This window comes from Crassostrea angulata, chromosome 10 (genome assembly GCF_025612915.1).
Source record: "Crassostrea angulata isolate pt1a10 chromosome 10, ASM2561291v2, whole genome shotgun sequence".
In the NCBI taxonomy this organism is placed as follows: Eukaryota; Metazoa; Mollusca; class Bivalvia; order Ostreida; family Ostreidae; genus Magallana; species Magallana angulata.
The window spans coordinates 12304287-12331781 of record NC_069120.1 but is presented as its reverse complement, the minus strand read 5'-3'; the positions used below and the strand labels follow the sequence as shown (position 1 = coordinate 12331781).

General features: G+C 32.4%; 2 protein-coding genes across 4 annotated transcripts; one reads left to right on the top strand and one right to left on the bottom strand.

Moving 5' to 3' along the window:
- Window positions 1–5308: 5308 nt before the first annotated feature.
- LOC128166743 (very low-density lipoprotein receptor-like) lies at window positions 5309–6502 on the bottom strand. 3 transcript variants are annotated; one of them, XM_052832076.1, is made up of 4 exons: window positions 6344–6502; window positions 5970–6098; window positions 5714–5843; window positions 5309–5601 (listed from the first exon to the last, which is right to left on the bottom strand). In XM_052832076.1, exons 1-3 carry the CDS (start codon window positions 6405–6407, stop codon window positions 5719–5721), a joined length of 318 nt encoding a protein of 105 aa, XP_052688036.1. In that variant the 5' UTR covers window positions 6408–6502; the 3' UTR covers window positions 5309–5601; window positions 5714–5718. The 3 variants fall into 3 exon arrangements, with proteins under 3 accessions (XP_052688036.1, XP_052688037.1, XP_052688039.1); XM_052832077.1 differs by having other exon boundaries at window positions 5309–5600; window positions 5717–5843; XM_052832079.1 differs by having other exon boundaries at window positions 5970–6089.
- Window positions 6503–12523: 6021 nt separating this feature from the next.
- Window positions 12524–26670, top strand: LOC128168081 (chromosome transmission fidelity protein 18 homolog). The gene is made up of 23 exons (XM_052834172.1): window positions 12524–12623; window positions 12904–13140; window positions 13549–13689; window positions 13929–14053; window positions 14169–14252; window positions 14680–14732; window positions 15121–15250; window positions 15642–15821; window positions 16054–16151; window positions 16322–16445; window positions 16637–16752; window positions 16861–16954; window positions 17106–17204; window positions 17379–17506; window positions 18039–18113; window positions 18245–18356; window positions 18599–18769; window positions 19003–19152; window positions 19486–19616; window positions 20548–20632; window positions 20835–20878; window positions 22526–22625; window positions 26419–26670. The coding sequence occupies exons 1-23, from the start codon at window positions 12560–12562 to the stop codon at window positions 26494–26496; spliced, it is 2619 nt and encodes an 872-aa protein (XP_052690132.1). The 5' UTR covers window positions 12524–12559; the 3' UTR covers window positions 26497–26670.
- Window positions 26671–27495: the final 825 nt, after the last annotated feature.

Here is a 27495-nt window from a genome sequence, read left to right as displayed (position 1 = left end):
CTTTTTTGTTACAAAAAGAGTTTGTACGACTACGTATTTAATATCGATTCTTGACGGAACAGAATTTTCCGAATTGCCGATTTCACGATTTTAGCTAAGGAAGCAGCAAAATTGAGAAAAAATCAACGTTGACTGGAAGACTTCATTTATATATATGAATGTTTAAGAAATATCTAAAAAAAAAAATCAATATTTAGAAAGTAAGTAAGTAAGTAAGTAAGTAAGTAAGTAAGTAAGTGAGTAAGTGAGTAAGTGAGTAAGTAAGTGAGTAAGTAAGTAAGTAGGTAAGTAAGTAGGTAAGTACATTGTAAGTAAGTAAGTAAGTAGGCAAGTAAATTTGCAAGTAAGATTTTAATAAGAAAAAAATCGATTCTTCGATACCAGATATTTTTTCTGTTATTTCCATATTTAGACTGGTTTTTGAACGAACTGAATGACCGCCCCACCAAAACCGATTTTTGGACGGTGTTAAAACGCATAAGGAAACTTTAAATATTGATGAAAGTTTTAAGCCCCCCCCCCCCCCCATTTCCAGGGATAAGAAATTTGAAGAGACGGCGTAAAAAAATTCTTTTTAAGTCCCCCCTCCCAAAAGAATATAATATCAATTTAGAACTAGTGGGTATTGTTTTTTTTACAAAAAAACACATGTCTCCCCTTCTCCCCAAGGATTGTTATATGGGGCAAATTTAACAATTGAAAAAGAATGATGTCAACTATATGTTACCCAGACCCAGACAAAATTTTATTATCTTTTTCTTAATTTGACCTTGAGTAAAAAATGGTCAAGGTCATATATAAATCAATAGTACACCTAAGTGTATTATTATTGTTCTTTGTTTAAAGTTTAAAGTCCTTCTGTCAAAGTATATTCAGGAGTTGAACAATGAAGTTTTTTTTCTAATATGACCTTGAAATAAAAATTCTAGGTCAAGGTCAAAAATTTTGGTAAGGTTCAACTATGTTATATACCATCTATCTATGATACAAGTTAAAAGTCTGTATGTTAAAGGAGTCTTGTGTTATGGTCCGGACAATATTTTTAATTAAAAGCTTGACCTTGAAGAGCAAAATAAGTCAAGGTCAAAACTTTTGGTGGCGTGCACTCTTTCTTAGTACCATCTACCTATGTTCCAAGTTTGAAGTCTTAATGTCAAAGGGTATTAAAGTTATTACCCAGACAAAATTTTATTATTATTTTCTTAATTTGACCTTGAGTAAAACAAGGTCAAGGTCAAATATTATTTAATAGTACACCTAAGTGTATTATTAGTGTTCTTTGTTTAAAGTTTGAAGTCCTTCTGTCAAAGAATATTCAGAAGTTGAACAATGAAGTTTTTTTTCTAATATGACCTTGAATTAAAAATTCTAGGTCAAGGTCAAAATTTTTGGTAAGGTTCAACTAGATTATATACCATCTATCTATGATACAAGTTAAAAGTCTGTATGTTAAAGGAGTCTTGTGTTATGGTCCGAACAATATTTTTTATGAAAAGCTTGACCTTGAAGAACAAAATAGGTCAAGGTCAAAACTTTTTGTGGCGTGCACTCTTTCTTAGTACCATCTACCTATGTTCCAAGTTTGAAGTCTTAATGTCAAAGGGTATTTAAGTTACGGCCTGGACAAATTTGGATGAAGAAGAAGAAGAATAAGAAAGTCGACAAAAACAATATGTCTCCCCTTTGAAAGGGGAGACATAAAAAAGTGTTTTTAAAAAATGCACTTTGTATATTGTCAAGTTTAAATTTGTCAAATTAAACGAAGATAATATTTTGGACATGATACTTTTTCATCCACATTGATGTCTATCTCAAGATATCACTTTTAAAATATTTCGATTCCAATCTTTGATGATCGAGAAGCAAACGTTTGACTGAAAGCGATGTTCTTTTTCCAAAAAAAAGTAATCAAAACGCTTCGTCATCCAATGCAAGTTTGTGTAAAAAGGACATAATAATTTACAATGCAGAATACACCTTTCCTATATTATATATACAATATTGTATAATATATAGAGGGGATATGATTTTTTTTCCAAAATGTTTGTTTTAAGTAATTTTGTGGAATGATTGTATACATATAGGATTATAATTATGTCATGAAAAGATAATTTAACGAAAAAATAAGTAAAGTCCCGGGGGTCTACTAAAAGGTGGGGGATGGATGAGAGTGGGGTGGTCCTGTCCTCAAGCACCTGTGATTCTGTTTGAAGGAAAACGTACAGTGTATATGAAAATTACCCCCCCCCCCCCCCGACTTATACTCACACACGTATGCTATACCTGTATGTTATACCTATTTATATGGTTGACCTGGACAACGTTTTTTGACTGATCATGATGCCCCTAGATAAGAAGATGTGTGTCATCAACAATGAGCTCCTCGTTATACGATCATGTCACTGACACGCACAAATTCCACCGATGTCATTGACACTCTGCTATCGCAAAATGTTATTTTTTCATGTATCATCAAGATTGTTTGAATGAACATTTATCCTATCAAAAAAGTTAGCATCACTTCTGTTAAAATGTTTCTTGAAAATTGTATGAAATACGCTGTGCTCGTTTAAATGGTTGTTGTCTAAATTGTGTCATTGTCAATTTTAAAAATCTTTTTATTTAGCCCACTATATTATGTCCACCGCCCCCCCCCAAAACAAACAAACAAACAAACCAGCACGCCCCCACTAGTTCTACCGTTCTAGTTAAGGAGGCTGGATAGTCAGCAGATTAACCATAGGATCTACCTACGTTTTTAAATATGTTTGTTTCCTTCCAATTTACTATCATTTTTCAAATAAAACTTTCAAGTTTTTACTTTTAAATTTGATTTTCCTATATCTTTACATAGAGCTCTTCTTTTAAAGGAGATCAATAAAGTCTAAAAGTGGCCAAGACCATCTAAGCCTTCTTAAGTGTTTGTCAACGAAGGTAAAAAACATGCAACCAGAACCCAATTTTAGGACGCGCTCCATTTTACTGGCAAATATTTATGGATTATGTTTAAGATAAAGTTCATGTTCTTTATGATATCAGATGATACAATAGGTCTATTACAGTACAAAACGTACGTTTGACAACTTGGGTTCAAGGTATATGGAGTACCCTTATGTAATGACACGTCATAACAGGTGTTGTGTGACATAAAGTTAAGTATCCTCTCTCTTAAAATTATTTAAACACAAGTTTTTGTCATCACAATGCATGCAGAAACGAGAAAAGGCGAAGAAACCCCAATATATGATTTATACTTTTCCTATAGGAAACAACCTTTATAATAGCTTACCTGTATCTTATATTTGTTGTTCTCCACTCAGTTAATCACCCGATACACATTTTGATTTTTTTACTCTCGAAATGTTGGTTCGGTTAAGGGGCAATATCTATGAACATCCTCGCTAGCCAAGGGGTTCTGATCCGCTCCTCATGAACCTTGTCCGTGATCGAGGAACGGTGCGGACCAGGAGCCCTTGGCTAGCGAAGATGATTTATGATAAAAAAAAAAAATCCCAAACCGAGCACTGAATAAAGTTACTGATGAGTGCATCGAGTCACACTATGTTTTAACATGTATTTAAGAATTTTATAATTGTTCCGAAGATGACCGAATGAAAATAAAACTGCAAGTAAATGTTATTGAAAATAGAGTTTTCGTCGAGATACGAATGCTACTATAGTATTTCGAATTCCAATATTAAGAAGTTTTTGGTTCACTTGTAGTGCCAGAAGGCTTGTTGTGCAAAGAGCAACCCGAGTTTCGAATGACATTAGGTTTTTGTTTTTTTTCATTTTTCGTTTTGTTTTTTCTTTCGAAAATATGAACGCCATTGAAAATGTTTATCTTAATCTTTCAAGGTTGAAAAATTGTACTTAGACCTTAAAAAATATTGTGTGTTTAGGGTAACCCGACCTAACCTACACAAATTCACCAATCCTATCATTTCTAAATGTCTGTTTTTATTCAATTGTGATTTTTATATTATTTGAATATATTTCTATTAAAAACCCGTTTTCAAATATGACACAAACAAATATTCTTAGGATTATATATTCGTATTTGTGCCCCCATATGCTCAAAAATATGATAAAATAATAATAAAAAAAAAAACTACCAACCTAACCTAATTCTTTCACCAGTGTTACCCTAAACAATTTTTGTTAGGCCTTACTCTAAAGATCTTTCATCATACATTTATGTAAAAGCGTTTTTTTTTTTTCAGGGGAAGGTGGCATTATCGCCCCTAAAAAAAACATATTTTCTACTTACTTACAATTTAAGTCCATATTTTTTAAAGGGGATATTGGTTCAATTAAGGAACTGTAAAATGCCCCCCCCCCCCCCCACGTAGATCTGCGTATGGTAGGCTATTAACAGTGTTATGCGTGACTGGCCATGCAGGGTTTCCGACGACGCTTCACCGCGTATCATTTAAATGTAAATGAAAAATTGAAAATAGCAAAATTGAGGGTAAGAATCTTTGGTCTACTTTTGTACATCTAGTAATAATTAAATTAACAATACATTGATAGACGTTTAATACTTTTAAATAGATTGAATGATTACAAAAAAACTGAAAAAAAATTGTAGTTAAAATAATATCCAAAGGACGCAAATGCGGAGAATTGAATAAGTATTAATATGTTGTTAACCTAGACATATGAAAATATTCAGTTTTGAGAAAATGATATTAAGGAGGATTACCTTCATGTTATACACTCTGCATCTTACTTTGAAAAAAAAAGTAGAGATGTTTAGCCAGAAACTTATATAACACGTTAGTATATACGTCCCTGTGTTAAGCCATCATTGCATGTGTATATTAGACACCAAAAGGCCTGTAAGTTTCCAAATATGTTATATAAACGAAAACATTAAAAAAAATTAATTAATGAACAATGTAGAGTTTTATCTCTTTACGAGATAAACTACATGTATACAGTATAAATTGTATACTCCTCTGTTTTAATACATCTTCTTCGACGTTGTATTGATTTTCATCCATATTATCATTTTCTCTGTTTTGTTTTATGCACTTTGAGAAAATGAATTCAATTCAATTGGCTTGAACTCTCATTGAAAAGAAATAAATCAATTCACCGTTTATAAATCAATACAAGAGTGTATTCATATTACATCTCGTTTTATAATTGCATATTGCAAATACAATTAATTTCATGCGGCGGGGTATTCTTTCAGAAAAACCCTTTTTTTAAAGTGCGAATTGCAAAAACAAATACAAACTTCGTAATGAAACATATCTTTAACCTGTAAAGCACAAATAAAGAAAAAAAAAACCACACACACTTCAATTTGAATTTTTGTAGGTTTATTAATCAGTATAGACCAAAAATAAATTATTTCCTCTATAAAAATTAAAAACAACACCTTGACGATAAAAAAAAACAACAAAATAAATAAAAAATATTCTCATAACAATTGTCTCTAGATGATAACTGACAGGATGGAAATTCAGTCGTGAAATGAGAAATCGATGATAATTGATAAGAACACAGGAAGGCATTGTGGGGGCAAGAAGCCTGGCACTAGGTGGCGCTCTCGCGTTTCTCTTATGTTGAGCTTCTATTCATCAGATCGATCTGCAAAGACAGGAAATTGCTTAGCAAAAAACAAATACAAATATATGTACGTGCTTGGAATGTGCTTGAGCCATCTCCATTCCGAAGTAAACAGAAACTATGAAATACAAACCGAGTTTACTGTACTGGGCAAGTGGCCTCGTCTTTGCCGTCGTAGCAATCCAAGTCTCCGTCACAGACGAATGCCGATGGTATGCAGCCGTTGTCGCATGTGAACTCGTCCGCATCGCAGACGACTGGAGCTGTTCAAATTGAATAACCATGCTTGAGATATAACACAGAAATTGACAGGATCCTGTCTTTTGGGCATCTTTAAGCATGCGCCGTATGCGTTAACCGAGTCATTGAACGTGTTCGAAAATACTTACGACATCCCTGCTCATCCACATTTCCGTCACAGTCGGGCTCGCCGTCACACTTCCATGAATTTGGGAAGCAGGAGCTGTAACCGTCTGATATGCACAGAAAGTCATCTTCATCTGGACATACTTCAGACATTGGGAAAAAATAAGTATATTAAGAAAATATATTTAAAATACATCCGCGGACATATGAAAACAATAGAATGTTATTTAACTATAGATACAAAAAATAATTCAATTTTATTATAAAATGAACAAAAAAAAACCCCACAAAATGTTCGGAAGTTTTCAATTATCAGAATAAAGCTGTAACTGTTTAAAAAATGTCGTGGAAATTGACATTATAAAAAATTAAAATTAATTAAATGTAAGATGTTTACCTGGTGAGGTGCTGACAGCCACAACTACACACAAAATCAACAACGAGAACCTGGCCAAAGACATGATGCTCCCCTCCTTCTGGTCCCTAAACAAGGTGCTCCCAAATTGCCTGTGAATGATCTTCCGTTGACGATTCTGATTTTAGCCTCCCTTTATATAGTAGGATGCTGCATCGCATGACACGGATGTGGGCGGGGCATCCCGTTATCAGATGACCTAACGATAAGTGCTGCTTAATTGGCGATGTTGTATGGGAGCCAACTAGTATGTACCGAAATTTACATGTATTGTTGAACTTTGCCTTTAGCAGTTAAGTACATACAGTAAAACACGGTTATAGCGAACACGCTTATAATGAATTGACGCTTACAGCGAAGTGAATTCCATTCCCCAAGTCTCTATTTCATGTTGTAAACTTGACGGATATAACGAATTACGCTTATAACGAAGTTAAATTGGACGTCCCTGGGACTTCGTTATAAGCGTGTTTTACTGTACTAATAGTAATCGCAGACATTTTTAATATCTGAAACAAAACTATGTTTTTTATAGAAGTTTACAATATAGAATCAGAATTCGATTTTCACGATTTGATTAGAGATAAGACAATGCATGTGATTTTGGTCTCTGGTTCTGTTTTGAGAAGACGTTCACCAAAACCACCGATAAAGTCCATGCTTACTCTAGTATACATAGCCATCTAGCAAAGTGATATAATTCCAATTCATTTGCAAATAAACTTTAAAAACTTTAAAAGTATAATTTTTGTCACTGTTGTATTTTGGTAAATGAGATTAAGAAAAATATTTCTAAACAAATCATAAGTAATAAAACAAATAAAGAAAATTGATAAACTTTTAATACGTTTTTCTTTTTTTTTTTTAAATTTTGCATGACGTCAGTGATTCGAACAAAAACATTTCTATCATTTATCTGGCTCTAACCCTTTTAATATGTGTTTCTTTAATATGTCCTCATAAATTAGATGCACGATTGCGCTAAAAAAAAATAGAAAAAATAATTAGGTATGTTTGAAATATAGAACCTTTTCCATTTATGTCATTTTACGCAGTTTATATTGCAATAAGACGTTTAATGCGTAACAAAAGCTAGCAATGTACTACAGCTTCCATTATCTCAGCCAGTGAAATTAAATAAAGCGAGTGATTTTTTTTTCATGGGGGGGGGGATGTTAATATATTGCTTTCACATACAGTGATAAATTATGAACAAACTAGTCAAGTGTAAAAAAAAAAACCAACAGTTTTATAAATTCTTTTTCTGTATTTTAACTATTACAGAAAAAGATTGTTCTCATTTTGATTTATTTTATCAAAGAGCTACATGTAGGGTACACCAACAACGGCCTGTTCAACAGAGCGGGCGCTTGTGAACATTTGTGTTATAGACCTTGTGATAAGGAACTCTGGTAAATGCTGAAGAGGTCTCAGGCGAGCCTTTCAACCACGGGTATCTAGTTACGTTTGCAGCTGTTTACATTTTTTTTTTTTTAATTCGCTTTGATACGTTACGTTACGTCAGAGAGGAGCGTATTTTAATTAGTGACATCATGACTGTAACAGCATGCCATACTTTGTCGACCTGTATCTTTGTGACACAAACGATAATGAAAAATGAATAGGTGTTATGTATTAGTTTCAGAAAGTAAAAAGTTCAAAGTTAAAATTTGTTTATAATACTAAACTTGTTATACATTTGTGCATGGGATTTTTTTTCCTGACAAGATATATTTACCTGTCTGTCCTATATAAATTGATATAACAATACAAGTGAATGATATTTAAAAAAAAAGTGTAATGTTTCATTCATCAACAAGAAAATAAGAAATACAACATAGAAATTTCAATAAACTTTTAGTTTAGTACATTTACAACGCATAAAATTAGTTAAAAACATCAAGTGACATCGATGTTCCCATATTACGGTGAAAAAAACCCCATGCACAAACCATGTTGAGAATGGATGGGCTTACCGATTGTATTAGAAAATACATGAATACGAAGCTGTCCCCAAGTATCGCTTAATACTGTAAAAAGGAAAAAGAAAGACATATCAGTGTTTTAGGTATTTATAACACGTACGATTAATTGTACCCATCCACACCATTACATGGGATAAAAACAAGCACTGAGTGTGGGAGAGTGTTGTCAGTTTATCAATGTTTACAAGCATCACATGTGATACAGTCTAATGAATGACTATTCAAGGATTTTTATGTAAAATAAAAAGGCAAAAATAAACCACAACGCAGCACAGCTGTACAATTAAATAGCAAACATATTTTGCGAAGAAATGATAAATAAAAAAACCAAACCAAACAAAACAAAACAAAAAACAAACAACTAACATATACTGAATCATGTGAAAAAGCTGCTATTTATATAATTACATTCTGTCTTGCTTCTTTTCATCCTATCTGCGTAAAAGGCGATAATTAGAGAGAACACCAATGAAAAGTTATTGTACATACGTCTTAAAATTACCAGTAATTCTGTGAGTACATGTTCATTGAATACATTTTGATTTTTATTTGTTGTTTTTACCATAAAGCTTAATTTGAGTTAGAATGAAAATCCGCATGGATATGTACTGTAATGTCAATATTGTGTTTGAAAAACAAAAGAATTCAGTATTGCCCTTCAACTAAATTAATATTCATGTCACTTTTATCATTTAAATATTATCAGACCGGTGGCATGTACATCGAATATGAATTCTTTGTATCTGTATCATTCGGATCAAGGTCCAGGAATCTCTGTCACTGAGGCGTATCATAGAGTGAGGACAGCCCACTGGAGAAAGTAAACAAAAACCACTTTATCAAATGGAACATTGACCTATTTGAATGATTCTGCTCGGTCTAGTAACCCTAAAACAGTAAGAACGCAGTCACATCCGCATCAATCCAGTTTCATCCAGTATGTTTTGGTACTTATCATTTTGTGTGCTAAGTCAAAATTCCTTTCGGTCACTAACGGTCATATGGAAGACCATACCTGTCATTTTTAATCGGGTTTTCCAAAGGAAAAATTCGGTTATTGAAATAATGAAAATGGCGGGCGGGCAGCTATTAAAAGAGTACCCCAATTGTACTCCTCCTACATTTTTCAAGATACGAAGTTGTTGTCTTGCATATCAATTGTACATATATCAGAGATGTGCATATTATTTGGAGATTTTGATATTTGATAATTAAGGAAAAAATGCCAGCTGTTGAACTTGATATTTTTCCCCGCACAATGTTGTATTTAGGGTACTCCTATTGTAAGGATAACTCCTCATACATTTTTCAAGATAGGAATTAAGTTGTTGTTTTGGAGATCACAAACTTAACTATTTATCTTTCCTTAGATTTTTTGTATCTGACTGTTTCCACCATAATGTGGTCTTCTTTTATGTTTTTATTTTGGCTTGTTTAGGGGGGGGGGGGGGGGGGAATACAATTTTGTGAGTTTGATTTTATTTAGACAAGCTTTTGTAGTGATGGAATTCTTTCAGTTCGCCCTTGCCCCTGATTATTGAGTTTTTATCCAGATCAAAACTTTTGCTAAACGAGTCACATGAAACAAATTAAACGTTATCAAAATGTCAGTAAAAGATCTTTTCTGCTTTTCTATACCTTTTCAAGCGTGAAAAGTGATCCCATCTATTTCTTTCTTTGATGTTTAGGTCATATAATCTCCGTTTTGTTTTATTTTTCGATATTTGTACATAAATATCTTGCATTGTATCAGATTTAGAACACTTTAATGACTTGTCAATAAACGGTGTCAATGACGCAGACGATCGGCCTTCTGTAGGTTCGGCGGGAAAAAAGTACTTCTCATGTCAATGGCTGTGTCTGTCCACTTGACATAGAAACATATTTTATATATATATATATATATATATATATATATATATATATATATATATATATATATATATATATATATATATATATAAAAATAAAAAAAACCAATTAGTTTACTCTTTAAAAAAAAAACTACCAAAACAAATTCTGCGTTCGTGGTCACAAATCTTGCAATTTCAAAAGTTAAATTGGACATATTTATGAAACATTACTATCTATGTAGTATTATATATTATGTAAAGAATCACATTCCGACATTAATTATGGACTTGCTATTTAAAAACACAAAGTAAGTCTCCTGTATACATGTATAATATTCAGGCGAGGCGCCTGAATTTTTCTCCGCCCTTGGTGTTTTTATGGTTAAATCCATGTAATTGTTAGAATATGAAGATCAACATCTACACTGCCTAATTGAACTAAATATTGGTGTGTTGCAAACAGTTTCTTTCATTTTGTATAACATAACACATGTACGCTATCAAAGCAACTATAACGACGACTGCTCATCCATTAATCATCACATACCTGTAAATACAAATTTCCATATATAAAAGCAATCTTTACCAAAATTAATCACAATGATAATTATCCCTTTTTTTCGTGTTCTTTAAAAACTAGTGTAGCCCATTTGAATCTGCAAGTATGTATTTTATAACATTTGAAGTGCATTTTGTAAATTGTCTATAACTTTAAAGTAATTTTTCAAACTCACTAAAATGGGTACATTTATAATTCACTTATATATATTTACATCTACCGAGTATGATTCCCTCCATTTCTTACGGAAACTTAAAGTAAATTCATAGCTCCATAGAAACAGCCAGACTGATATATGCACGCCCCGTTTATCGATTGGTCTAAACCTATAGCGACTGAAACTGACAGGAAATAAATCTACACGCCCCATTTGTCGATTGGTCCAAACCTACAGCGACCTAAGAAAAATCCCGGACTGCACGAAATTATCATGATGATATCAGACTCAAATTCCCATAGGAGACGATTTGGCTGTTTCTTTAAGCTAACGTACTGATGTAAATCAACAGTAATTTAGTGAATTTTTACTTACTTTTTACAAAAAATTTATTTATATGTTAAAAGAAAGATGTAAATATAAAAAATAAAATGCTTTCTTTGATGATTTATGTGGGTTATGAATGAGACGAAGGTAGCAATTTCTGTAATGTGGCCACCACCATATCCCACATGAATCACCAAAGTTCCAATCCTACCGAAATCTCCAAAGAAATAATTACAGTGCCAGGTAAAATAGGATGAATATGGTCGTTTCCCTTTTTGTATCAATGTATATAACAGAATGATTTCCTACTGGTCCAAATTGCTTGCATACCCTGTAAGCAAAATTGTATTTGTTTTATATAAGTTTTTGGTCCTGTAATACCAAAGGGGAAATATGTCAAACTCATGGATTGCAGGTGTTAAAAATATCTAAGATATATGTGGTTTTTCAAATATTTGGTCTGAACAAAATGCTGTAAATGTAAAGTGGATTTCTACATTTTCAAAATAAAGGTTACAAAACCAATATATTGAAAATTAGTCTACTGAAATTATTGTCTCGTCAAAAGGGCAAAAATACAAGATTTTGAAGAAAAGAAATATGAAAATAACATTAATTTATTTCCTAATATATAAAATGTACTTCTGACATTTGAATTGTGTATACTGTTTGACCTCATGTAACATTTCATGGTTTGAGTGAATAAACTGAATTGAATTGAATGATAAGAATCCCTAAATACGGTTTTATTAGTTTTTTCTTTGAATTTTAAGTGAAACAACTCTCTAAATTATTGATTTTTTTTTTTTACATAACTTTAAATGCGTTACAACATAGCCTAGAATCAAGAAATATAAACAAAGCCGTAAATCAATAACACTTAATGCCGATATCGTAAATCAATCAGGAATATATTAAAACATTATGTCCTTCGATGGTCGAAATACCTTAAAAATAATAATTTGTGTACTGAGTGCATTGTTTAGTTGCCAAAATGATAGATAAAATAGGATCGAATGACTACATTTGTTACATTCTTGCAAACATCTTAATTAAATGACTTCCACATTTATATCTTATATTTTTTGTGTGTGGATAAAACCCTTTTCTGTGGCGTATTTTACCTGCTTTTGTATGCATCTTCCTAGATCGGAAATTAGTACCGGATAAATATTTGTACAGTGCGAACATTTAAAAAAATTGAGAGAGAGAGAGAGAGAGAGAGAGAGAGAGAGAGAGAGAGAGATTTTAATTTTGATCGGGTTCGTTATCAAGATAATTGGTTTTCGAGTAAACAAAAACGCGGGAGAGGTTGAAATGGACGATTATGATTTTGATTCACAATATGCAGATGAATTAGATGCTCTTCAAGATTTCGAACGTATGTATTGTAATTTATATATATTAACAGTTCTGTTTAACATGAGAGATTAGAAATTTTTTATCTTTGATGCTTAAATTTCTTCATATAAACAGCGTGTTAATCAGTTCACTGTTTGAGTGATTCGGTGTTTTTCGTTCAATGCTGGTGGAAAGTATTTCCTGGGACTGTTATTAAAAGTCTATATGTTCTATGTAAATCACCACAAACAATCAAATAGATTTATTTACATAATTTTCATGCTATCATTATTTATTTTCATTTCGTGGAATTGTTACAGCACCTAATTATTCACCATGCAAACCAAAGAGAAGTTTAAAATTTGATAGTCCCAATGTTAAGACTGCAAAAGACCTTAATTCAAGTGCTATAGAACCGTTTGACAGCCCAGAAAAACCATCAAATGGTGGCAGATTGTCAAATGGAACGCATCAGCGGTCCGAAAAAAGACTCCGAAGTGAAGACGAGTATGCCAACTTGTCAGGGTCTGATCAGGATGAAGATTTCCCAACATTAAGTAATGTATTTCTTTACAGTGTTCAAATATCAAAATATTTAGTTTATAGTTAACAATAATATTTTTGAATCAGCAAGTTTTTTAAATGTAGAGAACATTTTCTGTACCAGAAGCACTGTGTCCTCAAACAAGGGAGATAATATTCCAGAATACCCTGTACTATTATCCATAATGTGTAAAATAATTGTGCAGCATTCCACCCCAAGTTAATGCTTATTTATCCTTTTCAACCATAATTAACGCATAATTAATAAGTAAAAATTTTAGTGTTATGTTTTTTAACATATATCTGTAATGTCAATTAATTTACATGAAAAAGGGACAGAGCATTTACTCAATAAATTATGTTGATTTTACATTTTATCGCAATAGGAAATTCATGTACTGAAATACCAACTTAATTTACAGAGAGACAGAATAAGAAAGCTAGAACTGAAGCATTTGATATCCCTCCTCCTCCTGTTAATGGAATAGATAAAAGAATAACTGACATACGCAGGCAGTATACTCATCAGAATGGAGAAAGAAAAGCTACTGATTTGATAGATGGTAAGTTCACTAAATTGATAAATTTTCTTTTAATACCTACACAAAACCCCCAGGAATTTATTACTATTATTATTGTTTGAATAAAAAAATATTGAAAATGTACTCAACATGTTTTGAACACTATTTCATATTTAGTATGAATACTAGTTTGAATAGATATACATGTACTTTGAATTCATGAACATACACATGGAGGAGATAGGATCCTTATTAAAGTATTTTTGTATATGTTCATGTAGATTATGATTTAGAGAGACCTAGAGTTCACAAAAGAATCCCAAGTGGAGATTTCATGTGCACAACAAATTCAGATGGGGAAATGTTTTATATAAAACTCAAAGATGAAATAGCTATGACAAAAGAGGTAAACTTTTTGTGTTTTGTCAAAACAAAGCTATGTTTACAAAGTTTAATGATACATTTTCATAGCATGGCTCTTTAATATTGATGATAAAAGTGTTGTTGAATTTGTTTTTCAGTTCGAAGATATTGGAAAACGAAAGAAAACAAGCCAGCTTCTCTCGGTTTCTTTTGAGACACTGCGCGAACAAGCAGAGAAACTGGTAAAATTTTTAATTTTTGACACCACAAGAAATCAATGTTTTATTTTTTTCAGAGAAATCTTTGTATAAAGATATACATTTGAACCACGATATCTCAAACATTGATATCTCAAATACAAATGATATGTCAGAGTGATTTGGAAGTCCCAACAACTAATTTTTTAGTATTTAACCCTTCTACCCTTCTATCTCGAATACTCAGATATCTCAAAGGTTTTAAACAATCCAATTTAGTTTGATATTATGAAGTTTGACTGTATTTATAATATGAGATACTTTATTTTTATATACAACTATATTAGATATGTACGTGTAACATTGTATAAATATAAAGCTTCTTGGTGAAGAAATGTACATATAAGTTCATTATGATTTTTGAGTTGTGTTACGTACTGCTTATTTTTTATATATATTGCTTTTTCTACAGAGACAAGAAAAATTAATGGCAGAGGCAGAAATGCTTACACAGGAAATCAACAGGTACATTAATGAAACGAACATATTTTTACAAACAGTACAATATCTTCTTATTTAATTTTCTGCTATGAAATATAAGTCACTTGGCTGCACAGTCATATTTAAACTACAAATGTTAAATGGAATATTTAGCAATTGATAGGTTTTTTGACACACATTATTTTTTGACATTTATGTAATATTATGTTATAAAAACTAATTTGTGATTTAGCCAATAGCAGAATACAACAGTGAGTGATGATGGTCACATTTTCTCATGTCCATTAGATATACATGTGTCTCTTGTTTCATATTGAATGTTATAAAGAAGTAAGAGCTTTGTGTTTAGAAAGATGAGGTACTGTTTACATGCATAGGATAGTTGATACAGAAAACATCATTTACCAAACAGGGACTTGTCGGAGAGACTGAGTGAAGATGAAGATGATGAGGCAGAGAAAGCAGTGAACCATGAAGCAGAGAAACTGCTGTGGGTGGAGAAGTTTGCCCCCAAGACCTACACCGATCTCCTGAGTGACGAGGTCAGTATAGATACCTGTCTGGATTTACTGCACTCATTATAAAACAGACAACAATGTACTTTGTGTGACAGCCATGCATATACGACAGATGCTATATTTTATGGAATATTTATATTAGATTATCACAATGAGTCTACAACCCATTACAATACATATCAAATCTGACATTTATGAACACCTTTATCAATATTTAAGATAGCTTAGACAGGAAAACCAATCTTCAATTTTACAAATACAGTATTTCTATTACCGTAGTTAGTTGGTATATTTGGAAGTTTAAATGCATAGACAAACAGTATGAATGAATACTGGGTACTACAGTTTATGCAAATGTCAAATAAGCAAAGTTTGTGGTCATTGAAAATCTTGAAGGTCCTTTTGCTTGTTTCAGTCTATAAATAGGACTTTGTTACACTGGTTAAAGCTTTGGGATTATGTGGTGTTTGGAAAAGATGTCAAATTAAAGAAGAAGGAAATGTCCAAAAAGGGAAAAGAGAAAGAACAAAAAAAGAAGAAATTTTTACCGGAAGTCATTGATGAATTGGATAAACATAACAGACCAGTGCAGAAAGTTTGTATCTTTTTCTTCCATCTAAGTTTATATCTAAAAATATAGTGATTATGCTCTTTAGCTTAAATCTGTAAATATTCTTTCTGTGATAATCTTTTGTAAAATAAAAATGTTACATGCAATTCAATATTGTTTTAAATCACTTTTGAAATGAAGTAAATACTTTTGACTAAAATTTTAGCTTTTTATCTCATTGTATTCAGTAACTGATCAACAAAGGGTTACTTTACAGATTGTGCTCCTGAATGGACCACCTGGTTTAGGAAAGACAACTCTGGCACATATTATAGCAAAACACTGTGGCTACAATGTGGTGGAAATGAATGCTAGGTACTCATATTATATAATCATGCATATGAAAGATTTCAAAATTTTACAGTGATTATAATCCAACAGATATAGAAAACAGAAAAAATTTGGAGTTGATTAAATATTTTATTAATAATACATGTATTCATACTTTTTCTGGCACGTTTTTCAATTTCCTGTTTTTATACCAGTGATGACCGAAGTGCTGATGTGTTCAAAACCAAACTAGAGGCCGCAACTCAGATGAAGTCAGTGTTAGAATCGGACCCCCGACCCAACTGTCTGGTGATTGATGAAATTGATGGGTCACCTCAGGTGAGATAAATTTATCATGTGAACATTTACCTCTTAGCATAAAAAAGAATACAGATAATATGCTGCACTCTTAGAGATTTATCTTAAACATTGTCACTGTTTAATAGTGGCAGTGTTCTTGTATTTTCATTACTTGATGTGCTTAACCCTGTTTTTTATTTTAAATAAAAGAGGAAATATTAATTTTGCAGGCCGTCATCAACATTCTTTTGAATTTCGTGAAAAGATCAGATGAACCAGGCCAAAAAAAGAAGAAGAAGGATGAGGGCATTCTTCTCCGGCCCATTATTTGTATCTGCAATGATCAGTGAGCGTGCATTTTCCTGTGAAATGTTGTTTGAAGACTTTAAACGCAATTTCATATTTAAAATTATACAACCATTAAAATATTTCATTTCTCACCTGTATCTACCAGGTATGTTCCAGCCTTGAGACAACTGAGAATGAATGCTTTGGTGATTAATTTTCCGCAGACTGAGCCAGCCAGACTGGCCAGTAGACTCTCAGAGGTGAATGATTGCTTTACCGTGAAAAAAAAAGGCCCCATAAATGAAAATAAATCCAATTGTCTGCAATGAGATATGTACAAAAGTACAAATTAATTTTTAACTCAATTCAATATTGTGAAAAATTAGAATTCTCTTGGATTTGCATTAATAGGTAGCAAAGTCGCAGAGTTTGCGGACAGATCTGAACACACTGCTGGCTCTGTGTAACAAGACAGAAAACGACATCAGGTCCTGTATAAATACACTGCAAGTAAGGCAGCAAATCCTCCTCACATTTGTAAAAATAATGAAGATTGCAGAGCGCAAATTTATTTTGAATGCAACTTCATTATTTCCCTGTATCGGTGCTTTTAAAATTTTAGTGTTCTTTATCATGGATCAGCATTTTTCAACAATAATGTTCTTTATTGCTTTTTTTTTCTAGTTTTGCTTTAGACAGAAAAAAGAGTTGACAATGAGGACTGTCCAAACTATGAATGTTGGCCAGAAAGATTCCAACAAAAGTTTGTTCTCAATGTGGTATGAGATATTCTCACTGCCAAGACAAAAAAAGTAAGTTGAAATTATGTCTTTGAAATCCAAAGTATGATGGAGCAATTTTTGACAGAGTTATGCCCCTTGGACTCTGAATAATCCCAAAGTATATTAGTCTTGCAATACAAGCAGGGAGCAATTACCTTGTAAGTTTTTATGACCCCCTTCAAAGAAGAGAGGGCATATTGCTTTGCTGCTATCTGGTGGTTACTCAATCTGTCCGTCGGTTCATTATCAGTGTCTGTTCATTTTTTCTGCAGATGTTGCACCTACTTCAATGAAACTTGGTAAACAGGTTTATCATATGAATATCTAGGTCGAGTTTGATATTGGGTATGATGGAGCAATTTTTGACAGAATTATGCCCCTTGGACTTCGAATAATTCCAATTATTTGCAGTTTCCATTCATTTTCTTCACAGAGATCTTCAAGGGAGGGGGCATAAGTGTTTCACAAACATCTCTTGTTGCACATTTACATGTATTTATTGTCTTACAAAAAGTGATCTGATGAGTTGAATTTTAATAATCTGTTTCAATTTTTTTTTCAGAAACAAATTTATAAGTTTACATGATATTCAAGGACAAGACTGGAAAAAGAATGATAATCTTTCTCTAGAATCAAGGTAAGTTTAGGTTGGATTAGGTTTACATTTGTAGAATTGAATTGTGGTGAATTATGAAGAGCTTAAATTACGCAGGCATTTTTTCTTTCTTTTTCATTTGAATTTCACTAAAAATGTTCTTTGTTGTGAAGGTTTAAGAATGTTCTACATGCTGCACACTGTACAGGAGAATACTCAAAGCTTATTCAAGGGATGTTTGAAAATTACTTAGAATGCAAGTTTAAAGATCCTAAAATGGAAGGGGTAAGTTTACTTAAATGTGAGGGTTGTGAAATTTAACTTCCATTGTTATTTTCTTATTAGATATCCAAGATATTTCTTATTTGATATCCTAGATGTTAGCTTCAAAGGCTAGGGCATCTTATGTTTGTGTTTCTGCATCTCTTTTAAAACATTCAAAGATATGCATAAAAATTTATTTTGATTTTGTAGAAAGTTATATTGTTTGTATCAACTTATTAAAGCCTTCAACTCCAATGTTATAGCTGGTGCTAGCCAATGATTGGCTGTGTTTCACTGACCTCTTGAACTCCCAGATATCATCAACCCAGAACTACAGCATCATGCCTTACATACCCTACATAACAGTGACCTTTCACCTTTTGTTTGCTACCAATCAGACTCAAAGAATTCAATATCCCCATGCTGATCAAGATGTGAGTACAAGTTAACATTTATTTTGGTCAAGTCAGTTCTATGCTTTAGATTTCAAATACTTCTGATTTCTTTCAGATCACCTGACTTTAGATTATACACGTATACATGTATAAGATTTGCATGTCAATTGAATTTGTTGAAATGTAAATGAATTGATACATTGATGTAATGTCTATAGCACCTTTCTAATTATAGAGTATGTGTTGTTTAAGATTGCAAGTTCTTGTTGCAGGCGTTCTTACAGAGACAGAAGAGTGGAAACTTGGTGACCTCACTGATGTCCGACATGCTGCCCTCTGTTCGTATGTTTGTCAATGAAACAGACGTTGTCATGGAGATCCTTCCCCCTCTGCTGGAAATCATACAGCCAAACCTCCGGCCTGTCAGTAGTACACAAAATGATTTTAAGTCTGATTCATTTTATTGGTCATTTTAAATTTAAAGACTGTTAAGATTTGATTAAGGCATTTCTTTAAAAAGCTGTGATCTCAATATATTTGTTGTGACATGTTTGAATGTTGCTTCAGTTAACAAGGAAAATTGTAATTAAATTATTTGAATTATTCTCTTGAAATATCAGTTTCTTCAAACCATGTGTCAGTGATTAGATACCCAGAATAAGCTTTATGTATGAATTCACATACTGTTTAACATGTGTGTATTGTAGAAATGTACATGTATAATCACAAGAAATCTCTATTTGACAAACTTCAAGGTTAACACCCAGTTATACAGTGTGAAGGAGAAGGAAGACTTAGCACAGCTAATCAGGACAATGATTGCTTACAACATGACCTACAACCAGGAGAAAACACCAGAGGGCCAGTACACTTATGTCCTAGACCCGTATGTTGTATATATATACTTGACCACTAGTATTGATAGGGATATTAGAGAGAGAGAGAGAGAGAGAGAGAGAGAGAGAGAAAGAGTTAAAAAAATTGAAAACATCATGCAGCCACAAACAGACTATATTTCATTAACACCTTATGGATCTTGGCTGTCTTCAAAATTTTTGAAGTTTTGTGATATTTCAGCTTTTAACATTGTTAAAATATCCTTAACACTACATATAAACACGAATAATGAATTATTCAGAAATCAAATTTCACCAATGAATTTTTTTGTTGAAGTTTTTGAATTATTTTGATCTAGAGGGAAAATCTTGAAGAATCAAGTCATCTTTTACACTCTCTCTAGTTCCCTGATCTGACATAAAATAGATGATTGTTTGAATGGCAACAGAAAGAACTGTGAAGTAATATAACACGTAAAACCTACTTATGTGTGGTTGGTGTGAGATCTGATACACAATAGACCTGGCATTACTCTTCCCTTCTAAAGCCTAATGCTTTGTTAATTTGATTTGACCCAGTCCTTATGTCTAAGTATTTGTGTACATAATGAAAGGTTTATGACTGTAAACAGTGCCCATAGTTCTTCTTTTGGAAGCACTGATACCCCAAGTGATACCAGTAAAAGTAAATAATTGACTATTTTTTTATCACAAGTAAAGTGTACCGCTGGAAAAATTCCCATAAAACTTTTAAGTATTATGAACTTATCTAGCACTAGAAATCATAAATTTGAGGCATGAAAATTTGTATACGCCATAGAATTTCAATCAAAAACAAATTAGAAAAAAGGTCAGAAGAATTTCTCTTTTACTCTGTTTTGCAACATAGGTGCATATCTAGTACTTGTAGTAAGACGCATTTGTATAATTTTAAATTTCAAAAATAGGTATTAAAAAACGTAATTTTTTATTGCCTTATAGAAACATGGAGGAGGTGGCTAGATTCACGGGAATGAAGCAACACAAACAGCTGACTTATGCTGCCAAGCAGCTGATCTCAAGAGAGGTGTGTACATTATACTTGTAGATTTACTTGCAAGTGTGAAATGGGACCAAAAGAGATCCTTAATGGATTTATTATGAATGATTGAAATAGGTTAATTATTTTTCATTTCCTTTTTCAGTACATTGTAATTTTTCCCTTTAAATAAACATTTTAAAATTTTCATACTGTTCTTTATTATTTGTTTTTGGTAATTCATTTCTAGATTGGTTTAGAAAGGTTAAGAAGAAATGAGACTCCAGGTCTAAGGTAAATTATATTACTCTGTATGTACTAATGATACTCTTATTCTAGTTAGAAATAAGACATGAATAAAAAAAAACACCCCCCAATTTTGGTATCATACACTGCAGTTATGTGTAATTCATTCATAAAAAATTTATACATTGTATTTTCAGATTGATTTTATTTATATGATGCTTATTTTTTACAAGTAGTCAACATTTTATTTCATTATTTGGTAAAAATAAAACTTGGCTCGGTTACATGAGATACATGTAATATTTGGGAAGAAAAACATTTGGTAGGCAGTGCTGGTCCAAAGGACTATATTTGGTATGGTCATATATCTGCCCCCAATTTTAACCAAATTTTAGCTTACCGAGATGTAGTCAGCGGGAGCTTATGCTATACCCCTGGCGTTGGCATCCGGACCTGGTTAAAATTTTTGTTGCAGGTCCTGTATCTAAGTTATTACTTGTCCTATCTTCACCAAACTTGCATGGATGATGCATCTGGACCTATTTATGGACTTAACAGACTTGGATGCTGAATCTAAATCCTGAATTTCAGATGCTGGAGGAGGTTAAGGTTTTTGGAGCAGGTTAAATTTTTGGTGCAGGTGCCCTAGGCCTTTGATAGCAATATCTAAGTTATTACTTGTCCTATCTTCACCAAACTTGCATGGATGGTGTGTCTTATGATACTGATGCACCAGACAGGCTTGAATGCTGAATCTGAGCCATAGGTTTTGGATGCTGGAGGTTAAAGTTTGTAGAGCTGGTTAAAGTTTTTGGAGCAGGTGCCTTCTGATGAATATATCTTAGTTACTACTGGTCTTAACTTCACCAAACTTGCATGGATGATGCGTCTTATGATACTGATGCACCATACAGGATTGAATGCTGAATCTGAGCCATAGGTTTAGGATGCTGGATAAGGTTACGAAGTATCATATGATACAATACAATACAATACAATGTCATATCATGTGTATAATATCATGTCACATCATTATTTATTACAGTATTTAATTGTATTATATGAAATATATTGCAAGTATGATAGGATGAATATCGTATTTTATATTATTGTATTGATGAATATTGTATCTTATAATACCGTATGAAATGAACATATGATTATCATACAATTTTTTAACATTTAACATTGTGTCAAAACAGTATTCATTTATATCCAAGATCATAAACTAATAGTATGATTTTCATATACAGTAAAACACAGTTATAGCGAAAATGCTTATAATGAATTGATGATTACAGCGAAGTGAATTTCATTCCCCAAGACTCTATTTCATGTTGTAAACTTGACGGATATAACGAATTACGCTTATAACGAAGTTAAATTGTCCGTCCCTAGGACTTCGTTATAAGCGTGTTTTACTGTAATATGATAAAGGTGGTCCTTTATAGGTGATGCCTCATAAAGGTGATGCCTCGTCTCAGTGAGCTTTGTAATCTGTGATTACCTATGTTTCTGACTACAAGTTTAACGGAGACAATGCTTTTTCAGCTTTATAAGATTTGTCCAATTAAAAGGTCAATGTCAGTACATGTATGGGTCATGGTCATTGTTAGAGGTCAAAATGCTTCTTATGGATATTTAAAAGAGATTTCAAATTAACATTTGGTTACTAGTTTATTATGATAATTGTAGCTCTAAGGAGACTAAAAAGAAGTTGGAGAAAAATTCAGATGTTGTCCCCAACCATCTACAGAGATTGGAAGCGAAACCAGTCATGAGTCGAGAAGAAGCGGTAAGAGACAATTTTTAAATTGTGCATGTCATAAAAATGAAAACATTCACCCAAAAGTATGGTTGTACTTGCAGTAATTCATTCAGATTTTTAGCTCACCGAGACGAAGTCAAGGAGAGCTTATGCTATACCCTCGGCGTCGGCGGTGGCGTCGGCGTCGGCGTCCGGACCTGGTTAAAGTTTTCGTTGCAGGTCCTGTATCTAAGCTATTGCTTGTCCTATCTTCACCAAACTTGCATGGATGATGCATCTGGACCTACTTATGGACTTGAAAGACTTGGATGCTGAATCTGGGTCCTAAATTTCAGATGCTGGAGGAGGTTAAGGTTGTTGGACCAGGTTAAAGTTTTTCTTGCAGGTGCCCTTTGATAGCAGTATCTTAGTTACTGCTGGTCTGTACTTCACCAAACTTGCATGGATGGTGTGCCTTATGATACTGATGCACCAGACAGGCTTGAGTGCTGAATCTGAGGTATAGGTTTCGGATGCTGGAGGAGGTTAAGGTTTTTGGAGCAGGTTAAAGTTTTTGTTGTGGGTGTCCATTGATAGCAATATCTAAGTTACTACTGGTCCTAACTTCACCAAACTTGTATGGATGATGCGTCTTATGATACTGATGCACCTGACAAGCTTGAGTGCTGAATCTGAGGTATAGGTTTTGGATGCTGGAAGAGGTTAAGGTTTTTAGAGCTAGTTAAAGTTTTTGTTGCAGGTGCCCTTTGATGATTAATCTTAGTTACTACTGGTCCTAACTTCACCAAACTTGTATGGATGGTGCGTCTTATGATACTGATGCACCTGACAAGCTTGAATGCTGAATCTGAGCGATAGGTTTTGGATGCTGGAAGAGGTTAAGGTTTTTAGAGCTAGTTAAAGTTTTAGTTGCAGGTGCCCTCTGATGATTAATCTTAGTTACTACTGGTCCTAACTTCACCAAACTTGTATGGATGGTGCGTCTTATGATACTGATGCACCTGACAAGCTTGAATGCTGAATCTGAGCAATAGGTTTCGGATGCTGGAAGAGGTTAAGGTTTTTAGAGCTGGTTAAGTTTTTGTTGCAGGTGCCCTCTGATGATTATATCTTAGTTACCACTGGTCCTAACTTCACCAAACTTGTATGGATGGTGCGTCTTATGATACTGATGCACCTGACAAGCTTGAATGCTGAATCTGAGCAATAGGTTTCGGATGCTGGAGGATGTTAAGGTTTTAAGAGCTGGTTAAGTTTTTGTTGCAGGTGCCCTCTGATGATTATATCTTAGTTACTACTGGTCCTAAATTCACCAAACTTGTATGGATGGTGCGTCTTATGATACTGATGCACCTGACAAGCTTGAATGCTGAATCTGAGCAATAGGTTTCGGATGCTGGAGGAGGTTAAGGTTTTAAGAGCTGGTTAGATAAAGTTTTTGAAACAGGTGCCCTCTGATGATGATATCTTAGTTATTACTTGTCCTTACTTCACCAGACTTCCATGGATGGTGTGTCTTATGATACTGATGCACCTGACAGGCTTGAATGCATAGTCTGGTTTCGGATGCTGGATAAAGTTAAGTTTTTAGGAACAGGTCACATGTTTAATAGATGATAGTACTATTTCAAACTTGCATAGTTGATTTAACTGTAATATGAATGAATCGCAGAGGTAGCTTCAGATGCAGAGCTTGATCTCCATTATCAAGGATGCTAAAAAATAAATCTTAGTTACTGGTCCTAACTTCACCAAACTTGAATGGATGGTGTGTCTTATGATACAGATGCACCTGACAGGCATGGATGCTGAATCTGAGCCATAGGTTGCGGATGCTGGAGGAAGTTAAGGTTTTAATTGCTAGTGCCCTCTGATGATGATATCTTAGTTATTACTGGTCCAAACTTCACCAAAATTGCATGGATGATGCGTCTTATGATACAAATGCAGCTGATGGGCTTGAATGCTGAATCTGAGCCATAGGTTTCGGATGCTGGATGAGGTTTAGTTTTTTGGAACAGGTCACATGTTTTATAGATGATAGCTTGCATAGTTGATTTAACTTTATTATAAATTAAATGCAGAGGTTGCTTCAGAAGCAGAGCCTGATCTCCATTATCAAGGATGCTAAAGAAATCTCCTACCTCACTCAAACCAGCTCGATAGATAGATGTGTTTGTTGATAAATGATATAACATGATTCCTATGATAAAGTATTGTATGATATGAAACAATATTGTTTGATATGATACAATATGATATCATATGTTATATTATAAAAAGTTATACGATACGATATGATATTGTATCAATTTTTTTGATATTTTATGATATGATTATGTATCATGATATTGTTATGTATAGTATTGTATATTATGATATAATATTGTATAATATTATATTGTATTTTTAATTTATTATTTTATCACATGATACAATTATATAAGATATTGCAAAATATTATATTGTATCCTATGATACAATAATGTATATTCTATAATATTGTATCATACAATATTGTATAATATGATATTGGTTTCAGTAATATAGAATTATATCACATGAAATTGTATTATATGATATTGTAATATTATATAATATTGTATCATACGATATTGTATGATATGATATTGGTTTATATGATATATTATCATATCACATGAAATTGTATTATATGATATTGTAATATATTTTATTGTGTCATATGATGCAATATGTATAATATAATAATGTATTTTATAATATTTTACCATATCACATAATATTGTATCATTTGATAAGATACAATTTGGAATCAAATTATATTGTATTATATGATATAATATCATATAATGTATCAAATATGTTTCAGTGTCATTCAATACAATATCATTCTATATTTTACAATATAATATGTTTCAGTGTTATGATGTATTATGTAATATGATATTGTAATATGATACTATATTGTATTATATTTTATGATATTTTATTATGTGATCAAATACAATAAGGTATAACACAATACAATGTCATATCATACGTTACAATATCAAATCTCATTTTTGTTTATTACGGTATTTTATTTATTATATGATATATATTATATTAGAAATATGACATGATGCAATATTTAATTTTATATCATTGTATTGATTAACATATTAACATATGATTATCATAAAAAAATTTATCAGATGATATACAATATTTTGTCAAAACAGAATCCATGAATATCCAAGATCATAAAGTATGATTTTCATATAAAATGATAAAGGTGGTCTTATGAAGGTGATGTCTCATAAGGGTGATGCTCCGTCTCGGTGAGCTTAGTAATCTATGATTACCTATGTTTTCATGTTGAATCAAGCTTCATTTTGTAGCAAACTCTTTGGAATGTATGGAATGTACATTTTATGGATATTACTGTACATATTTGCCGATAATTATTGTTTGCCTGTTTGCCCTGTTATGAGGATTTGACTCTCTTTTAAGTCAGGTCACTTTCTCAGGACAGCTAGAGATACACTCAATAAAACTACTACATTTTATCACACAAAACCGAATTTAAAAAATGTCCTTATTTGAGCCAATAATTGCTTCTACACTCTGTTAATGTTTATATCATAGATTGTCCTTGTGGTTAATAACTTCTGATTTTAATGCCATTAGTTTATAAAACACACATTACAAGTAGTTAATAGTTGCAAAATTTCTGGGTATTTATATACCTTTGAAAATTTGATGATAGTGATTTAATCCCCTACTGACTGATTAGGTTGGTAATTAGCCCCTTAAACTGGGGTGTTGAACAGTTAATTTTTTTTCTCTTTGGTTGTAGTTTACAGCAAGAGAATATTACAAACATACACACAACTTACACTTTAATGTGAGTAGAGGAAAAAATAAACAATTGTAATGGTTTTGTACAAAATATATATGAAGTATGAATGTACATTTTCTTATGTAGATAAATATATAGGAATTAATAACCAGGAGGTTTAGCCTTCTTGTTAAAAATACTGATAAATTGACATAACCTGCTTAATAAGCTCACATTGTTTGGGGAAAAAAGCTCATTGAATTAGACAATATTTGGTCAAAAAAGATAAAATTTTGGTACATACTTTTCTCTTTCATTTTTCAGATATAGTGCAGAAATTTGAGAATCCGTCGTAGAGTTATAAACAATAAACATGGCTCACATTTCTTTGTCATGTAAACAAGGCTCGTGTCCTGTTTTTGTTCACACAGGTTCAATATACCATTAAAAAATCTTAGCTGATTTGTCTCTCGTCTTATTCATTTTAAGCACAAAGAAATAGTTTCTAACGTTCAACACATTCATTTTAGGTCTAAAACTGAAATTTTCGCCTCAAAATTCAAAATTCAAAAAGCTTTGTTTATATTGCAAAGAATTGTAAGCTCTGTAACTCGCTTATAACTCAACGAATGACACTCAAATTTTGGTTGCTTATTCAAAAAGCCTCCCTAATACGAAAGCCCATTGAGCTCATTTTCGTAGGTAAAAAAAATATTTTTTTCGCGATATAACGCGTTAGTTTCGCAAATAAACGCGAAACTTTCGTAATATAACGCGTAACTTTTGTGAATAAACGCAAAACTTTCGCGATATAACGCGTAATTTTCGCAAAATAACGCAAAACCATTATGTAAATATTGTCATTTCATACAAGAACCTTTAAAAAGAAAAACGATTGAAAAAAAACCACATTTTAAGTTTTAAATCATAAAGTACTTATTAATCATTATTATTATAATATCCGTGTTACGTTGATTTACGAAGAAAAAATATCTTTTTAACATATAGATATTAATAAATCTGATAAAACTTCATAACTTTTTAGATGTTATATGTTCCAAGTAGATAATAAGTTAGAGCATCATTTTATCATAT